At 47.4% G+C, this 19993-nt stretch overlaps 1 protein-coding gene across 6 annotated transcripts in view; it reads left to right on the forward strand.

Annotated features, from left to right (window-relative positions):
• Positions 1 to 19993, forward strand: part of LOC105467155 (follistatin like 4) — a 555957-nt gene that overhangs the window by 142788 nt on the left and 393176 nt on the right. For 2 of the 6 annotated variants that reach the window (XM_071098467.1, XM_011716594.2), the window contains exon 4: positions 9262 to 9397. In XM_071098467.1, the coding sequence (XP_070954568.1) occupies positions 9262 to 9397 (136 nt within the window). Of the gene's footprint in view, positions 1 to 411; positions 646 to 9261; positions 9398 to 19993 lie in introns of those variants that run through there. The other 4 variants (XM_071098468.1, XM_011716593.2, XM_011716596.3 and 1 more) reach the window with 4 other exon arrangements.

A 19993-nucleotide genomic window follows, 5' to 3' on the forward strand; every position in this document is an offset into this window, starting at 1 on the left:
CCCACTTTGTCCCCAGGGACAGCTCTCCTGCTGTGGTGTACCGGCCCACCTGGACTCCACGAGCAATGGCCGCAGATTCAGAGAACCCCCCCCCCCCCACTCCCCGTGCGCCTGGAGAGCACAGCCTTGGGGAACCTTGCCCGGAAAGGAGCCTGGAGGCGGGTAGAGGTGAAGAGGGGCTGTCACTTGCGGAGCTCCACGCTAGCCAGAGGCAGGAGCGCTACGCAGGCCCTCCTCCCGCCGGGCCCTAGATGGCCCCAGCACTCCCGAGTCATCGCGCCCCGCGTGCGCGCCCGCCTGCTCCGCGCACCTGCCGTGGCCGCCGCGCGGGTCTGACCGGCTGGCGGGCGGGCGGCGCGCACAGGTGGCGGCGATTGGGCAGGCGGGGCCCGGAGGGTGACGTCACGGGCTCCGGTCCCGGCGGCAGAAATAGGGCAGCCGCGGCGGCCGTGGCACAGCAGCGGGCAGCGGCGGCTCAGGGAGCTGGAGCCTCAACAGCCTCCAGCGAGCCCGGGACCCGCTGACCGCCCGAGAAACCAGCCGAAGGACGCGGGGCCAGGTTGCAGCCGCCGCCGCCACGGGGCGCTCCCTCCCTCCCGCCCGAGTCCGGCCACCTGGTCTTCCCCTCGGCCCCGGCCGTCTCAGGTACGCGGGCGCAGCTCCGGAGCGGGCGCGGGGAGGATGCCATTCCGCTGGCGCTGCCACCAGCCGGTCCCGCTGCGCCCCACTGGGGTCCCGGCGCCCGCGGCCCCGCATCTTGCTGCAGGGCCCGGCGCGGGCGCTTGTTTGTCCTTACTGCCCGCACCGGGAGAGCCAAGTTTGCCCGCGGGGAAGGGTCCACCGGGCCAGGGCTCGTTAGGGCTACCCCGGCCGAGGCCAGGACTCGAGGTAGAGGCTGGGACGCCGAGGCTTGTGGCCGGGGTCTGCGGTGGGGACCGGAGTGACCCGGTTGGCACGCGGGGCGCCCCGCAGAAGCGCTCGGGCCGAGCCCGTAGCTCGCGCCCGGCTCCGAAACCCTGCAGGCGCCGTTCTTGGGCTCAGGACCCCAGGCGGCCCCGGCGGAGCCAGGCGAGCGCGGCCCCTCGGCCCGGACCCGGTGCCCTTGGCTCTGGGCTTGGGCGCAGGGCAGGCATTCTCAGCACCTCCTCCCCGCGGCTTTGCGGGGAAACTTGAGTCTCCTCGCTGCAGCCCAAAGGGCCCGCTGTGCCTCGCCTGGCCCCGGATACTCCGGGGTCTGCCGAGTGTGAGGCTGGGGAAGAGGGAATCTGTGCACGACCCGACTCCAGGCAGCCTCCGGCGCTGCTTGTGCGCAGCCGGCCGCGGTCCAGAGGGAGCGGCCCGGGGTACTCGCTTGAGGGTGTCTAGGGAGCAGTGTGTTGGGGGCGTTCAGCGTTCGGGCTGGGGGCTTGGTCCTAAGAGAGCTTGCACTGTGGATGATCTTCGCCCTCTTTGCGCCCGCAAAGCAAAGACGAGTTCTGAGTTTCGGAAGGGACCTGGACGAGGCAGGCATAGCACTCTGCTTTGGACGCGTGTCGCCTCGAGTTTGGGGACTAGCGCGGCGCTAGTCTTTGGGGCTCCCTGCAGACGACAAAGCGGCGCCAAACCGAGGCCTGCCACCTGAGGACTTTGTGCCCGCAACTCTTGCGGGAGCGGAAAGCCGCTGAGGCAGTGGGGTTTCTCGGTTTCCGGAGCGCGGCGAGCCTCCCGGCTGCGCGGCAAGTGCATTAGGAGTGCGCAGGTCAGCGGGGGCGTGCCCGGCAAGGTCGGTGTCGCGGCCCGAGAGCGGGTGCCGGGGCGCTGTCCAGCAGCCCCTGCTCGCGGCCGCGGGCCGCCGACACTGATGAATGGCGCGTCTACAGCCCGCCGGTCCCCTCTAGGTGTCGCTTCCGCCGAGCTTTCCGCCAGTGAAAAATAGCGCCGGCAGCTTGGTCTGTTCCCTTCATAAATTTGTTGCAAGCCTGTGCACCAGGAATTGTACTAGATGGGGCCCCCGAGATACAAACATCCGTCCAGGTTCTCTGGGCCAAACGTAAACAGAATTTCAATAGGTGGTGAAGTAACTGCCAGCCAAAATGTTCACCGGGAATGGGCCTGTGTCACAATCTGTGAGGGGAAAAGACAGATCAGGGAGCGACTAGGACTCTTCTTGAAAGTCCGAAGTTATTTTCCTACTGCCAAATTTAGGGGAAACCAAGGTTTTTTTTTTTTTATAGTGTCTTCTTAATCCTGGGGGCCAGGTGCCAGTTTCTGTGGCTGCCCCTCTGGACCCCAGGATAGGCTCTGGGTCTGGGCAGTGGTCTTGTGGGGGGTCTACCTTGGAAGGGAATGGTCAGAGGCGTGAGTGATGTGGCTTCTGAGTCTCCAGAGCCGCAGCAACTCTCAGGCAGGAGCTCAAGCCGGACACATGAGCAGATGCCCTGCAGGGCACGTGTCTGCTTCCCATCTTAGCGTTGTGAAAGGAGACACTGGGCACTGCAGCGTCACTAGACCGTTTCTGCCATACTCTGCTGAATGTTCGCTTTTTCCTTCCCATCCTGGGGAAAAAAGGCACCACCCTCTCCCAAGACTTCAGACTGAACCAAAGTTCACACAAGAAAATAGTCCACTTTGATGTAATGTATTAAAATTGCTCGTTGGAGTTGTCCTAGTGCTTTTTTCTCTCTTAGAATTTTATGATCATCCTCAATTTTTGTTGATTCCAGGAAAGCTCTTTTTCTTCTGGAAAAGGGCCAGCTTGTTTTTCTGGGTATTAGGAGAACTTTTATCCTTTGGGCTGTGCCCTGGAGGTGGGTGAGGGAAGAGGAGGTTGGATTTTTCCACCATGACCAGTCAGTCACTGAGGACGTTTTTCCCTTTTACTAAGGGTTGTAGGATTTTTTAAACGTGAACTTCACGTTATGATCTTTTGTTTGATTTAACACTATATTCAGAGACTGGCATTAAATAGTCATTATTTAATAAAACTACCTTAATTCCTAAGCCTTGTTTGAGTGTTTCTCTGCAAACTCAACCTTCTTGAGTTGCTTATGTGTGGTCAGTCATGTGCTTCCTAGCTTAATGCAATTAGATATTTCAAGAGCACATCTTGCTTTACATTTTCTGTCTCAATGCATAACATAAGGCATGGAACTTCAAATAAAATAGAACTGCAGTCAAGAGAATGTGGTACTTAAGAGGTATAACCTGAAGGTTGGAAGGATAAAGGTTATTGGAAGTCACATGTGTGCCTGTGTTAAACTTCATAGTAAATAGGAATATCATAGATTTATACATGGCACGTAGAATAATTTAGGCATCTAATTTATCAAGTGTTGGGAAAGAATTAACTAATGATATAGAGTAGATAATTAATAGGAAATGCAATTTAACTTCATTATGGCTTGCTGCAAGGTTAGCTTGCTCTATTTCCATGCCTAATTTCCCTGGGTTGGTATTTTAGGGACTGTCTTAGGAAATCTGTATTGCTTTCTTTTTTTCTAAAACACTCACAAATCAGAACTAGGGTCCTAAGCCTTTGAGAGGTTCCCATACAGCCTTACAGGTTTCAGGTTGAGGTTGATGTGGCTTTTTTTTTTTCCTTTTAAATTTGAGCAGACATGCAGAAGAGAATTCCAGGGTTTTGGTGCTCCCAGTTGATTTTTATATGTCGATTGCCAACATGCCATGAATAAAATGCTACCTACAGTGTGTGTGTAGGGCAGATACTTTTTCATCTGGAAAGGCTGAGAATGTAGATGCTTCAGGGTCACAAATCTGACTGTTCTCTTCAAGGCTGGGTGGCATTGCTTGGTTCTGCCAACTCATCTTTGTAATTTCTGGTCCTGTTGGTTACAAAGAGAAGCCATTTCTATATGGCTAATCCTTAATGGCTAGTCTGGTAAAGTTACCAAGTTCTGGGAGAGAGGCAGAGAGAGAATGGATGAACAATGCCACCGAAACTCTGAGGGTCAGAATTCCCACTCTTCCCAAGACGGCTGGTTCCTGGAATAGAAAGAGAAGTTTGTATTAAACCCATTGCCAGTTTAATGGAATTGCTTCTCTCTGGCCTGTGAACTTGGTCAATAAAGACAGCTTACATGCCTGTGTGTGTTTTCTGGGTGGGGCAGATTTTGGTATTTTCATATGAATACCTATTTCTCCCTAACAATTTGCATTCCTATGTCATGCTTTTCTTTAAAAAACAAGTCAGTATTTGGAATGTTACATCATACTAACCTGTAGTACCTCTGTAATTCTAAATACAGATAAATAATAACACACATATTAGCTTATTTTAGAACACCTGAAAATCCTGTGGTTTTCACAGGGAGGCAGACGATCTAGTGGAGGTCCTTCAGCGTTAAGAAAAGCAAAATCTGCCTATCTAAACAGAGAATGCAAACTTCCATTCTAGATGTAAGTGTGCGATAATATAAGGAACCAAACAGTTGCCCTGGGGGCAGGATGCCTGGGTTCCAGTCTAGGCCTGGCCACTGATTTGTCGTCGAACCCTGGTGGATTCGTCCACCTTCTGGTGTTCTGGTTTCCTATCTATGCAGCAGCCAGGTTAGCACCAGATTCTCCTGACTGGGGGAATGTCTGTTGAAGCTCAGGTAGGAAACCACAGGGGAAGCAATAAAACACCTCCCTTCCAAACAAGATGGCTTAAGTATCAAGTCAGTGTACTTTATGACTTGTTTGGAACAAAAGGTAGTCTCAGCTCTTTATATATGGACAATCCTAGGTAGATTTACAATTAATACTTAGGACTTAGCAAGGATTGAATTAAACTTATTAATCTAAATTGATCTCAAAAGGAGCTCTAGGTTAAAAAGGGAGATTTGTGACCTTATGGATGGCACCTTCCCAATTCTATAATGGTGAGATTCTTGCATTTGCCTCTATCTGAAGGCCAGTAGGGCAATTTGAATTGAGGAGTAATTAATTTGTTAACAGAGCTACTTCTCCAAAGTGACTAGCCTTATGATGCCGGCGCTTTCCGTGAGCTGAGGGGCATCTGCCTGGGATTCTGTGCATCTTTTCATGGTTCCCCTCCCTCCCTCCCTTCCTTCCTTCTACCATATGTTTTTCTTAGCCCATAAATAGAGCAGCAGTGAGGACTGAGGAGAGTCTGCCCAGGGGCCCCCATCCCAGGGTAAAGTGTGGGAATTAAGGGTGAGCAGCTTGGCTGTTTCCCCTTGGTCGGAGCCATGAGGAGGAGAGCAGCTCTTGGCAGCTTTCAGAGGAAAGGAGAGTCTCGGGGCCAGGGCCTCCTAATTTACTGTCTCTAGATTTTCCCCATTATACTAAAAACAACTGTTTATCAAAACAAAACAGGCAGGACAAAACAAAACAAAAAAGACAGGCAGCAGCAGTTGAGAGTTAAGAGAAGAGATGTCGTGGGTCTGCATGCCTGACTTGGAATCTCAGTTTTGCCACTTGTTTGCCACATGGCCTTGGCAGAGTCCTTAACCTCTCTGTGACCCCATCTCCTCTGTCATCTGATTAAGGGATAATCATTGCCCCCATCATGGAGTAGAAAAAGGAGGGTTATGAGTTAATACCTGTGAAGTGTTTAGAACAGTACCTGACACATCGTAATTGCTATATAAGTGTTATCCAAATAGATAGTCTCTATTTGATTATTAGACAGATAATCAAAATTGATTTAGACCCAATATTAATTCTTTTTTATGAACTGAACTGTCATAAAACTTGAGCTGTAAATTTCCAGGCTGTTGTTGCTGTAGATGTAATGGATTGTCAATCACTGTAAGTATAAAATGACATCTAAAACACATCCACAGTGCAAATGAAATCACAGCTAGTAGTAGGCAGACCGAGCTAAACTTTACAAACAAGCTGCCCGGGAGTATTTCAGTAGTTGGCCTGGTTCACGTGTTTCCCTGTTTCCAATTAAATTCTTACAGGAAATATAAACACAAACCAGATAAAACTAGTGGCAACTCCAGGCCAAGCTCCAGGCTTGGATCTTGGGCTTCCTGAAACCCAACCCAGAAACCAGCAGTCTTGGTGCATCCTCTTATGAACTGATTTGGTGCTTGCCAAAATCACAGTTGAAATGAATAGATTGTATTTTAATGCTACCCATTAGTACCAAAACATAAAACATAATTGATCTTAGATTACAAAGCAGATCAAAAGTTAAATACCGGATTTTATGGCTTGTATATTTCATACCTCCAGGAGTTGACATCTGTACATTAACTAGCATAGATTTGGATTATCTTGCTGTTTTTAGTTTATGTGAGCTAGGAGGCATGGAAAGGGAGAAAAGTAGACCTTACTCTGTGTGTTTACTCTGTGAGCAATGTTTGATAGTAGGTAAGTAGGAAAAAATTAATCAGAGTAAGAAGCAATGTCTTTCTAGTTCTAGCTTAAATTCCTATGGCTGGTTTTTGAAAATTCGAAAAATCCACTAACTGTTTTCTGCAGTCTCTGGAAAGTGACTCTGTGATCAGAAGAGGATCACTTACGGAGAATAGAGAATTACCTTGTTTATTTTTAGAAAAATGGGTTGCAGCCGGGCGTGGTGGCTCATGCCTATAATCCCAGTACTTTGAGAGGCCAAGGCAGGTGGATCACCTGAGGTTGGGAGTTTGAGACCAGCCTGACCAACATGCAGAAACCCCATCTCTACTAAAAATACAAAATTAACTGGGCGTGGTGGCACATGCCTCTAATCCCAGCTACTCGGGAGGCTGAGGCAGGAGAATCACTTGAACCCAGGAGGCGGAGGTTGCAGTGAGCCGAGATTGCGCCACTGCACTCCAGCCCAGGCTACAAGAGTGAAACTCTGTCTCAAGAAAACAAGAAAAACAGGTTGCAGTAAGGAGAAGACATTTTTATTCTCTCTTAGTCCTGAACATGATTTATTTTTTTTTCCTGCTCTTCCTCCCTGTAAGATTTCACACATCTTAGGGAGACCGCTGGATCAAGAGTGCAGAAGCCACTGGGGGGCGGCGGAGGGGGTGCCGTGACTGTCGCAGTCCTCACAGTCGTCTCCCGGGTGGCAGCTGAAGCAGCACTATTCCACTCAACTCTGCCTTCTTCAGAGTGTGGGGCAGGTGCTGATGGTGAGACTGTGACCTTCAGATTGTATTTACTGGCCACCCAGACTCTTTCCCCAGTAGCTCAGCTTTGTCAACAGATGTCAAAGATGAGTGACCGAAGAAACAGATATAGGAGTGGGAGCTTATGGAAGCTTTTTAAAACAAGCAGACACCTTCTGTCTTTTTTTTTTTTTTTTTAGGCGGAGTCTCGCTCTTCACCCAGGCTGGAGTGCAGTGGTGCGATCTCGGCTCACTGCAAGCTCTCCGCCTCCTGGGTTCATACCATTCTCCTGCCTCAGCCTCCTGAGTAGCTGGGACTACAGGTGCCCGCCACCATGCCTAGCTCATTTTTTTGTATTTTTAGTAGAGACAGGATTTCACCATGTTAGCCAGGATGGTCTTGATCTCCTGACCTCATGATCTGCCTGCCTCAGCCTCCTAAAGTGCTGGGATTACAGGCGTGAGCCACCACGCCCGACCACCTTCTCTTAAAAGATAGTCATACCTTATAACCTTGCCTTTTCCTGGGCCAGTGCTAGAGTCCCACAATTTTGAGTCTGACTTTTCCTCCATGTGGACATTTCTGTCTCAAGCTGGAGACATAAAGCAAATGTGGAGAGGCAGCTCTATTTGGATGTGGACGGCAGCCAAACGAAACCTGGAATGTGGCAGGAGTGTAATTGTTTGGCAGCCCTGGCCTCAGCACTAGTGACTGTGTGACAACTTCCACCCCGCATTGTCCAAAGTAGGGATGCTCCGAAGCTGTTGCCTATGGCAGTGAGCAGGGGTGGACTGCCAGGTCCCTCAAACACCCAGTTCTTTCTGACTTGGATGTCTGCTCTGGACCAGCCCTAGGCCAGTTCATGCTGGGTGCTGGCCTCCAAGGAACTCCGGTGTCTTTAACTTACCAGCCTAGATCAGGATGCAGTGTGAACCATATGTGATTAAGCACTAAATTGTTTGGTACGAGCAGAAATCAATAACCCCTAAAGTTTCCTTGAGTAAGAGTTCTAAGTACTGCATAATGAGCTGTATCTGGTTATGTTTCATAATCAGAATACTGAAATTATGGTTGGACTGTGTTCACAGTAGAAAACTTTTTCCAAAAAAGTACAGCTTATTGGACAAGTAAGATAGTCTGTGTCCTCATTCCTTAGCACAATGCTTAGCACATGATTTGGACTTGAATATTTGTTGTAGCTGATCCTTAGTTTTTTCATCCATGTAATTATTTGATTACCTTGAATTGCTCACTTCTTGTCTTTTAGGACTGTTTACAATAATGTTATCTAGTGAGCCTCAGGAAACACCTTAAAGGCTATTGAAATTCTTTTATCATTTGATGCTTGGATTCTGCTACAAAATGGTTGGTCTTGAAACTAAGATATTAGACCTTATGATGCCATTTTGAAGCTGTCTTATAAACTGAGGTGTCGGCTGCAAATGAGGTGCCAGAGATGTAACAATTCTTAATCATCGTTTCGTTTTTTTGAGACAGAGTCTCACTCTGTCACCCAGGCTAAAGTGCAGAGGTGTGATCTTGGCTCACTGCAACCTCTGCCTCCCAAATTCAAGCGATTCTCCTGCCGCAGCCTCCTGAGTAGCTGGGATTACAGGCACTCACTACCGTGCCTGACTAATTTTTGTATTTTTAGTAGAGACCAGGTTTCACCATGTTGGCCAGGTTGGTCTCAAACTCCTGACCTCAAGTGATCCATCTGCCTTGGCCTCCCAAAGTGCTGGGATTACAGGTGTGATCCCCTGTGCCCAGCCATAATCATAATTTCTCGAGCACTAATTGTGTGCCCAACCCCAAATGCTTTCTGAGGAAACTAAGGCATGGCTATATGGCAACCTAATAGAGGTGACCCAGCTGCCTCACCCTGGTTTGTTCTTGTAGATGTAATGGTAGGTGGCATTTCAAATGGGTTTCTATGTAACAGATAGCATTTATAGAGTTCTTACTATATGCCTGACACTAACTCCTTCAATCCTCACAAAAGCCTTTTGAGGTACGTATTATTGCCATTTTAGAAATAAGTAAACTAAGGCTCAGAAGTAATATAACTTCCCTGAGGTAGAACAGAAGTTTGGTGCCAGGATTTAAACCCAGGTTTATCTGATTCTGGTGAACACACACTAACTCACTGTGACTTACTATATCTGTCTCACAATGTTTTATTCTCAACATTTGTCATTTCTTCAACAGACTCAACAAAATGAAACCAGGAGGCTTTTGGCTGCATCTCACACTGCTCGGAGCCTCCCTGCCGGCCGCGCTGGGATGGATGGACCCAGGAACCAGCAGAGGCCCGGATGTGGGTGTGGGGGAGTCACAGGCAGAGGTATAGTCAAATCCCCGCTGGCATAACGTTTCAAACTGATTGCTCTCCGATGTTACAGTATCTGATTTCCTCTCCACCTTTAGTTTAGATCAATTAGATCACAGAGTGAATTAAAATTGCACTTCCTTTTTGGTGGGGGACAGAAGGCCGCAACATGTGGATACGGACAAGAGGTTGATAACACGACGTGAGTGATGACTCTGAAACCTCTCAGATGCTGAAAATGTATTCCGAAACCAAGCTTGAGTTGCCTGGTTAGTCTCTACAAAGACCCTCAAGAGAATGGCCTTTCTGTATATTTAATAAAACCCTGAAAATGCAGAGTAATTGGTGGAGTACACCCATGTGAATTAATGAAGTATTTTAATTATAAAATATATTTGAAAAGAAATGGACTAGTTTTCAGGTATATAGATAAAAAGCACCAGGCTGAGAAAGAACTGGCAAGTGGAGGTCCTAAGGGAGAGTGCTTTAATGAACAGATAAGAATGATTAATGGCATGTTAGGTATATATAAATGCTTCTAAAGTGCTTGAAAAACTTGTTCTCAAATACCTCCCTGGAGAGTCTGGATGTTCTGCTAATTGCTTAGTGAACCCTGGTCTTAAGTAGTAAAGAGGATTCCTAAGCTGCAACCTGGCCCTGCCCAAGGTAATAGATCCCATGAATTTGGGGTTTGTGGGCAAAATGTATTTTTCTGCAGAAAATGCTTTGTGTGTGCTGACCCTTAAGAAATGGCTTCACCCTTCCATTAAAACCACCTGGGATTTTCTCTATGCTGTGACGAATACTCATTCCTAATAGGGAGCTTTCCAGGGCGCTTTTCCTCCCATTGTCTTCCTTGATGCCTGCCGTTCTCTTTTTCTCTGTCCCTGTTTCCTGTCTCGCAGAATGAGAAATAAAAATTACCTCAAAAAGTCAACATTCCCGGAGAGTGAATAAGGTTACTCAGTGTAGGGTAGGATTAATGCATTATTTGATCAAAAGACATGATTTCTCTTTCATTATTACTTAATTGTAATGCAATCCCAAAACTACCAGCCTTAATCTTTGGGGAGCTTCAGAAGTAATTTAATGTACACTTTTCCTGCTGAAGTTAGTGTGCCTTCCTTTTGTGGTGAGCAGATGATTAAATAGAAACACTATCTCTGCCACCTAAATCCATGAAGGACGCGACTTAATGCTCTTCTGAAAGAGTCTGGAGGCTGGCTTGCTGGTGAGAACAGCAGTTCCCTATGGGAACGGCTTTATCAGCACACTCATATCCATACGAAGAGAAAATGATCACTTAAATCCTACACATATATTGTTGAATATTTAATAGCAAAGCAAACAGACAAACACACAGTAAAGCTTAGTCTTCCTACTATTGGGGCTCATCAGCCCACTGTTTTAAACCACTTATTTCAAATAAAAGTGTCAAGTCAATTAAGGTGGGATTTAGCTGGAGGTAAGTTGAAGGTAAGTTAATATCAACCCAGGGCCTCTTTATCTTAGCTGTTAACACCCTACTTCTTTGTGTGTCAACAAGAAGGAGCACATGCCAGTCATTGGGAGGAAGTAACGCTTTTTGGGGGTTGTTATTTTGCTCCCCTGCAACCCCCGCTCCAGGGTAGCTTTTGTCTTCCAAGTCCAGGAATGTTGCTGCTTTAGGAAAGGAAAGTGATGACTGTGTAGATTCTGCACCACAGGAACTATTGCCCTATTGATCATATATATAGTTTTTTGCTATAGCTTTTGTTTTTGCAATATTGTAACTTCTAATCATTGAAACTGTTGCTATCAGTGATTAAATGAGATGATAATGGGAATGGACCTAGGGCATAGGATGGCCTAGGTTAAATGTTTAGCTGCAGAGAACAGAACACTGCCAGGTACGGTGGCTAACACTTATAATCCAAGCACTTTGAGAGGCCGAGGTGGGCAGATCACTTGAGTCCAGGAGTTCAAGACCAGCCTGGGCAACATAGCAAAACCCTGTCTCCACTAAAAATACAAAATTAGCTGGGTGTGGTGGTGCACTCTTGTAGTCCCAGCTACTTGAGAGGCTGAGGTGGCAGTATCACCTGAGCCTGGGGAAGTCCAGGCTGCAACAAGCCATGATTGCACCATTGCACTCTAGCCTGGGTGACAGAGTGAGACTATGTCCGAGAAAAAAGAAAAAAAGAAAAAGAAAAAACCTGAAGGAAAAAAAAGAAAACAGAGAGTGGAGCACTTATTTTAGTGGATTTATTTGCATCCGTTGCTCATACTCTGTGCATCCCTCCATGCACTCCCACGGCCCTGCTTACCAGGGGCCTCCTGCGGGGCGTGCTGTTTCTTCTTTCTATGTCTCTCCTTTCTACACCTGACTCTCCTCCTCCTTCAGGGCCCAGCTCTGGTTCTTAATTTTTCTTTAGAATCTTCTTGGACCACTCTTGGTCACACCTGGTCTCTTTTTCTGAACTCTTAGTCCTTCCTCTCTCTTTTTGTCTTCTTACTCTTTTATATTTATGTTAGCATATGGATGGAGCCTATCTTATTTATCTTTTCTTCCTCACAGTGTCTAATAATTTTATAAGCAAAATAGAGGTTCAATGCATTTTTAAGCCAATCGATATTTATGTGACATTTGGTCCTGGTCATAAAGTCACTCTGGTGCTTCCAAAATTCAGACCAGACCATCAGATATTTCAGCACAGGGCATACCTCCCTGCACAGCAGGTTCACTCCCACTGCGGAAGTGGATGGTTTCCCCAGCCAATCTGTGAGCAGCCTGCAGGCCAGGCAGGCTTGCATCCTAATATCCAAGATAGTCCTTGCGCGTTATAGTTTCTGGGTAGTTTCTTATTTGAATTGTAGCTTTTAATGTATCGATAACTCACACTCCAAACTATATTAAACTCCTCTAGCAGTTTCCTCAGACAGTCTTATTTCCTGGAAGAATCAAAACCAGCAGAGTTTCCTGAGACTCTAAATAAGTCAAAAACCTTTTTTAGGAACCAGATAGTAAACTGTTTCTGTATGTTTCTTCCTGATAGTGGTACTTCACACAAATACTCATTGACTTAAGATTTTTAAAGTACTTAGAAAGCATTAATAAGATTTGATTTACCTTTAAAGTTATTATACCAATTACTTGAATGACCTAAGGGTAAATAGAATTAAATGACCAATGAGTGTGTGTGCGCATATTTTTAAAGCAATTATAGCAAGTGTTAAATTATTGTTTTATGTACAGAGACTGCAGTGGAAATAGCTTCAAGGAGTTTACCATTTTACAGACATAGATAAAAAGAAATACGGCTGGGTGGAGTGCCTCTTTCGTAAGAGTGGAGTGGCAGAACGTGCCCTAGAATACTAATGGAATTCTCAATTCAGAGGAAACAATTCTGAGAGGTACAATTTATTGAAATAATGAAATGTTGTTATATCCCCCCCTTTATCCTACACAGATGCTCTTTGACTTACAATGGGATTACATCCAAATAAACCCACTGTAAGCTGAAAACATCATAGGTCAAAAATGTATTTCATACACCTATGCTACCAAACATCATAACCTAGTCTGTCCTGCCTTCAGCATTCTCAGAACACTGACATTAGCCTACACTTAGGGCAAAATCATCTAACACAAAAACTATTTTATAATAAAATGTTGAACATCTTATATAATTTATTGAATACTGTACTGAAAGTGACAAACAGACGGGTTGTATGGGCACTTAAAAGTAGAATTTCTACTGAATGTATATCATTTCCATACTATTTTCATGCTGAAAAATCCTAAGTCAAACCAAACCTAAGTCAGGGACTGTCTGTACGCTGGTCAAGATAAATATAGTAGTAAAATCAATATTGGTAGAATTTTATATTTCGGGGGGAGCCAAGGAACCAGGAAGGGGTGAGAAGTGATATGGTAGCAGCCTCCAAAGAGCAGACCTGCTTTTGAGAAATAGGCATTTGTGGGAGCCCCCCACTTTTGGGGCCTGGGTGCTGCAGTGGCAGCCCCCCACTTTTGTGGCCTGGGTGCTGTGGCAGGAACCTCCCCTTTTGGGGCTTCGGTGCTGCCATTGGAGCCACCCCACTTTTGGGGCCAGGATGCTATTGTGGGAGCACCCCACTTTTGGGTCCTGGGTGCTGTGTTGCAGCACCAGCATCTCATCTATTTGCTGGGCTCTGGGATTGAATGGTGGCCGTTACATGGTCTTATACATCTTTCATGCATTTTACTGAACTTTTTCTAAATGACTCTTACCCATGGCATATACATAGTCACGTACTATATACCTGTACATGTTAATATTGATTCCTTCTTAAATTGTCACCTCATATGCCTCAGTGCTTATAGACCAGAGATAGGTTTTGAGCTCAGACACCATGGGTTTTCAGTATTTGCAAATTCTCTCAAAGTAAAGTCTTTGCAGAAGAAATATGTGGAGTGGTGTCAGCTAACTTAAACATGACTCACCGCCTCCCTAACCTCAGGGGTCAGCCTAAGACAGCATTGATCCTACCCTGATTGCCTGGCCCCTTCCCCTTGCTACAAGTGTTGACGACAGGCATGGCACTCCTGTCCCCACAAGGGCAACCTCAAATTGCAGCATCCTTAGATGCTCCGTGGCTTCGTTCTGCCTTGGCTGGGCATTCAGTAGTACTTGGGCTGCGAAGACTGAGCATTGATTTTTCCAAAACACTTTCACTGTTCTTGTGTATTGGTTGTCTTAACACTAGTGCCCCTCACCCCCAATCACCCTTTCTGATAAAGTTCTCCCCAGCACTCATAACCCTGACTGTGCTCTTTGACTGATTACTGGTGAACAGCTGATCGTCTGTAGGGTTTGAGATCTGCCCGTTGGTGTCTCTACTCACCCTGGCCCTCAGCTGGTTTGTGGGCATAAATAAAAGAAACTCTTTCTTTCCTGTGAACCAACGGGGGTCCAAGCTGGGTGTTCTTAAGCCTCACCTGCAGTATGTGTGCATCTCTCATGGCTTTTCTGCCGCATCACCCTTGTGATACTCACCATTGCAAATTCTAGCATTTGACTTGCTTTCAAAGAAGATGAGACTCTGGGCAAAGTCTCTCAGCAAGAGACGAGAATGGTCTTCTCCCTAGGGCTGTGGAGCCCTGGGATAACCAAACCACATACCCCTTTCAAAAGGATCCAGAATTTCCTCTGCAGATGCGGTGCTAGTTGACGTGGGGGCTGCTTCTCTGGGTCCCCAACACTTAGCCAGGGCTTTCTGCTGATTATTCTGAGTCAGAGGATATGTATATTCATTTTTCAGGTAAAACTGGCAGGGCACAACCTCCCACTTGTAGATGTTATCAGTACATTCATAATTTTCAAGGCAAACAATGGTAGCAGAACCTCCCAAGGTCTCAGGGATGAGCCCATTCCCAATTATAGAATGGGGTGTGCTGTACCCTGCTCTAGCACCTCTTGAGATGCAATGTGCTTGTGAATGGTCTGGGATCTTGTTAAAATGCAGATTCTGATGCAGCAAATCTGATGTGGGTCCCAAGATTCTGAGCTCCAGGTGATGCTGATACTTCAGATCCCAGGGGACACTGGGCAGAAAAGCCTTAGAAGAGCCTCCTGCCTCCTCCCGTGCACACACGCAAGGAGAGTCCCAGTTGGATTGACCCTGGCCTTTTTTTAGTTCTTGCTGACATGATGGTGCTGACTGCAGTCAGGAAAAGGAGAGAAATGGGCAGGCTGCAGGCATGCTGGAAAATAGCTTGATGAGACTCGCTTAGGGGGCAGGTAGGGGATGGGAAAGATGAACTTAACCTTGGTTCTAGGGTCATTTTCACCTGTTTTTAAGCAGCTGGACAGGTAACTCTAGCTCTCACAACCCGTGATTCCTCCCTGGCTTGTCTGTAGGTGGTTTTAAATTCTGAGAGAGGTGAGTTTAAATGCTGAGGCTTAGCCCACACCCCCTGCTCCGAGGACCAACAACACACTCACCTCTCACCACCACCGTGGCTCCCTTACTGGTATCCTGTCCCTTCTCTGCCCCCAGAGCCAGCCAGCCTGTTTTGGGGATGAGCATTGCTACGTTGGTGCGCTGTTTTGGAGTCTTTTTTTCTCTCTATCCTTGAACAGGGAAAGTCGCTGTCTTTGTTCTTTGTGTTCTCTCCACTGCTCCCAGCCAGCCCTTCCACACTGTACCAGTTAGTGCACTGTGTGCCTCTTTAGTATTTTGAGATCATAGTTGACAGAATTTTAATTGGCCCTGAAAAGTTCTATGACCCAGGAAAATGAGCATTTATGAGTTCACAGAAAACCATTATTTTTCTTCCTCTTAATTTAGCATTTACTCATCTAACTACTTTATTTATGCCTCTGTTGCTAAATAATCTATACTCCTCTAGGAAACTTCCCACCGTTGTAATCAGGACATCAGGCCATGCATTGTAAATGGGGCTCCAATTTCCATTTTTTGGGGAGTTGGCAGCACAGATCTGCCAAGTCCCAATCATTTGCTTGATTTATCGCCTATGCCCTGTGGGTTATTGCTCTTGCTTCCCATTTGGATGGAAGTAAAGGTCGTCCTTGTGTCAGGCAGGATCTAACAAGGCCCAATGAGTGGGCTTTACTCTTCGGGGCTGCCAAGCCAGAGCCATTGTCCTTCTGCCTCCATGGCTGTGGTCTCTGCCACTGGCTCCCGGGGTTTGTCTTGTCACCAGCCACCTGGGAGTTGGAGCATACTAGATCTAGACATGGAGGATGTGGGAGGATATGGGTCCAGTGCTCTGAGCAGGCGATACCGAGGACACTGTGGTGGGTGCTGGCACATTGGTGTTGAGGGGAGGAAGTGTGGCCAAGTGGCTGAGAAGCCATCTGTCTATCAGCCTCGCCTCTCTCTTGATGAGTAGCCATCCTTTGGGGCATTCCCTTGAGTCAGGAAGGTCTGGAACAAGAGAAACCCAATTTCTTTCCTCCTAATAAAAATCAGCCTTGTTTTACTCCTGCCAGGAGTGTGTGCTCTTGACGGAGGTGAAGAATGAGTGTGAGTGGCCTGCGGGGCTGGGGTCTTCCCTCAATCACAGGGTGAGTTTCAGTTTGATCTTGCACAGGGGTTGGGGTGGGGAGAGCTGGTGCTGCTGCTGGCGTTGGTCAGGAGACCCTGAGAGAATTGTCTTCCCTTGGTGGGTGGGACTGGTCGGTGGGCCTGGGCTAAGGTAACACCTGTTTACCTGCTTGATGCTGCATCTAGACACTGAGCCCTTGGTTTTTCTTCGTTTGTTCCAAGACGGCCTCGGGTACAAATCGAAACCCTTCTGGAGGGTTCAGCTGGAGATGGAAGCTGCCACTGTTGCTTTTGTTAAAATACTTTGAAGGTTAAGGTTTCGTGTTATTTGGGATCTAGATTGAAAACTGTGTGTGTATTTTTCTTTTTAAGAGTTGAGAAGGGAAGTCATATTCTATTTCTTGCAAAAGCCCTTTCCGGAGAATCAGTGAGACCACCAGCGAGCCTGTGATGCAGCTGACAGAAGCGCTTCCCGACCTGTGAGGGAGTTGGCCTAGCCTCAGAGGTGACAGACACCCCCAGCACAACCCAGGCTTCAGCCCCAACTGGGGGCCTGGGCCCCTGAAGCATGGCCTGTTTTTCAGAGGACCTCTTCCCCTGCTCAGGCTGAAAGTCCTCAGTGCTTCTGGTGGCCTGCTTGGCTGGTGGCAGGGCTAGCTCTCAGTGTAGACAGGCGGATGTGCGTGGCTCTCTAGGCTCTTGGGAGAAATGGCTGCTGTCCTCCTTCCCCGCCATGGAACCCTGTGAACTCTCACTTCGTGTGTTTTATGTTGCCACTTTCTCCTCCAGGGTGTTTGTTGTTTTAAAACCCCATAGTTGATTTTTCCTGTTGAGGCTAAATCATTTTGCCTGCCACCTGTCTGTGCTGCTGCCTAAGGCATCCTCGGCCCTGCCTTTGCTTCTACTGAACCCTCAACTCAGAGGGTCCGGAGGCTAAAATCTGTTTGTTCCCTTGCCAGCTGTGGAGCTAAGGGAATCGCCCTCTCCAGCCTTTAGGTTTGCCACAAGTGAAATGCCAGCGATAACAGCACCATTTTCAGGGTTGTCATGAGCACTAAGATGGTACGCGAGGTGCCCGGAACAGATTGCCTCCACAGAACATGGCAGTCAGAGCTGTGGTTTTGTGATTGTCATCCCAGAACCTCAGTCGGTGGCTGTCAAGAAGACTGTGTGCCCTTTGTGAGCCACAGCCTGATATGTCAACTTCAGCTGCTGCAGTTCTTGTCACTGCTGGCCATGGCCACATACCATGTAGCAAGGCAGCCCTCAGGGTGGGAGGGTCCTCTTTTCAGTGGAGTGGTAAATATCTTGGGACTGGGCCCTATATCCTCAGTGTCCAGAAAGCCTGGCACACAGCAGGATGTTCAGATATTTGTTGAATAAGTGAATGAGTCAGCCATCTTATACTATTCATTTTGTCATCATATGGGGTTTGGACAAGGTGTCTTGAGTTTTGGGACCCCTTGCATAAGAAATCCCAGGAAATAGTCACTGGACTGCCTTTGGCCACTTCTGGCAGAATCCCATCAGTTTCAAATCTTCTTAACTTTCTTCTTGAACCAGGAGAGGCTTCAGAGAGTCCTATGGGCTGTGTGTAGGAACAGGTGGGACCCTGACTCAGTTGCCATCTCCTTCCTAGAATGACTTTGAGGGCCTGCTTGGCTCTGTTTCCTCTGCAGAGGCCAGCATCACTGGCAGCCAGCCAGACCCTTGCCGAAACCATGAGCCCGCAGAGTGAAATGTAAAGTCAAACAAATGCAGGATGCTTTGTTTGTGCTTAGAATTTTCAGGGTCGGTAGAAATAGTCTGTGGCTCCGGGGTAGGTGGTTGCCAGCCATCTCCACAGAGGGAAGAAAGGAGCAGAACTTCTCTTTTAAAATGTCATTAAGTAGGTATAAGACCCTTGATGGCTTTCCTTAATGCCAGTCTTAGGACAATTGAACTGAAGGCTTGTTTGAGCTCTGCTGTCATTTAGAGCTTGCTCTCTAAATAAAGAGAACAGAAGTCTTTTTCCATTTATTTCCCTTTCTGGCCTTGCATTTAAAACGTCCTTGAAAACTTTGGTCTCTGTAGAAAAGACGTCAAGTTTCCGCTGGTTCTGCTGATGCCACGTTTTGAGTGTCCATACCAGGTAAGTAGGCTTTCATGTGGGGATGCCGGGAGATGTCGAACGGGAGAGGCCTGCCAGGCAGATACTCTAATTGGAGTGGCTCTGAAATACGCCCCATGGTGCCTCCTCTTCCTCCTCTGCTGTTTTCTGTTTGGTTGTTACTGCTGTTCTCATATTAGCATTTGAAGAGTGAAGAGCAGGCTTCTGGCCGGGTGCAGTAGCTCATGCCTGTCATCCCAACACTTTGGGAGGCCAAGGCGGTCAGATCACCTGAGGTCAGGAGTCTGAGACCAGCCTGGCCAACATGGCGAAACCCAGTCTCTACCAAAAATAAAAAAAAAATTAGCTGGGCTTGGTGGCATATACCTGTAATCCCAGCTACTTGGGAGGCTGAGGCAGGAGAATCGCTTGAACCCTGGAGGCAGAGGTTGCAGTGAGCCAAGATCATACCGCTGCACTCCAGCCTGGGCAACAGAGTGAGACTGTCTCAATAAAAACAAAAACAGTAGGCTTCTCTGCTTCATGCTTGAGTGTTCATGCCTGGCAGTATGGCTTAGGATCATATCTTTGTGTCCTTAAGCAGAAATTACCATTTGACTTTCTTGTATCCCTACCTAGAGGGTCTCTGAGCCCTGGACTGGCTTGGCCAATAGGGACCTCTGGTTTACTTAAATCTTAGTAATCAACAGACATCCGCTGAGCACCTAGCTGTGTGCCTGGCCTGTACTAAGGTTGGCTAAGTGGCTGAAGGGAAATGGGGGGGATTTGCGATTCCATCCTTGAGGCTTGAGGACCACTGGGATGGGGGTGGGAGGTAGGAGCAATCAGCTGCTTCAGAATGGATTCCAAGTTAGCAGAAGGGATTAAACACCTACATTAGTTAATGATGTTTTCTAGTCTGTATATAATGATTAAATTAAGTTCTCAACTTTAGCCTAAAGAAAAGTGGGCATATTTATTGAGTAATAAGGAAGTACATCTTTATTAGAAAGAAATACATGTTAATAAAGAAGGAAGTCTATGTGCCTCCCTGATTCCCATGCCTGGTCCCAGGGCTGGACACTTGTGCTCATGGTCCAGACATTCCCCACCCAGGTGCATGTGGCTGATAGCACATCTGGTGTCACAGATTTGTCCTGGCCCCTGGCTCAGCTGTTCTAAAGTCCTCAAGAGTGTGGGTTGGGGGCTGGAGGAAGCCAGAAGTCTCTAGGTGTCACCTGTATAGGATGGACGTAATGCTGAATGCAGCAGCCCTCTGGTGTCCAGAACCTCCACCAGGCCCCTCCTTTACCATCCTTCAACACTCCCTCCCAAAACTTATCCACCAGAGCCTACGCCGCTCTGGGACCTCTCCCCTGAAGTGGTTCCACGTGATATGGCTGTGTTCTTATTGGCTCAGTGACGCCTAACCTCCCCTCAGAGGACTTGGGCTGGTAGTGTAGAGGATGTGAGTGCTCATTATTACTGGT

Source organism: Macaca nemestrina, chromosome 6, assembly GCF_043159975.1.
Source record: "Macaca nemestrina isolate mMacNem1 chromosome 6, mMacNem.hap1, whole genome shotgun sequence".
Lineage (NCBI taxonomy): Eukaryota > Metazoa > Chordata > Mammalia > Primates > Cercopithecidae > Macaca > Macaca nemestrina.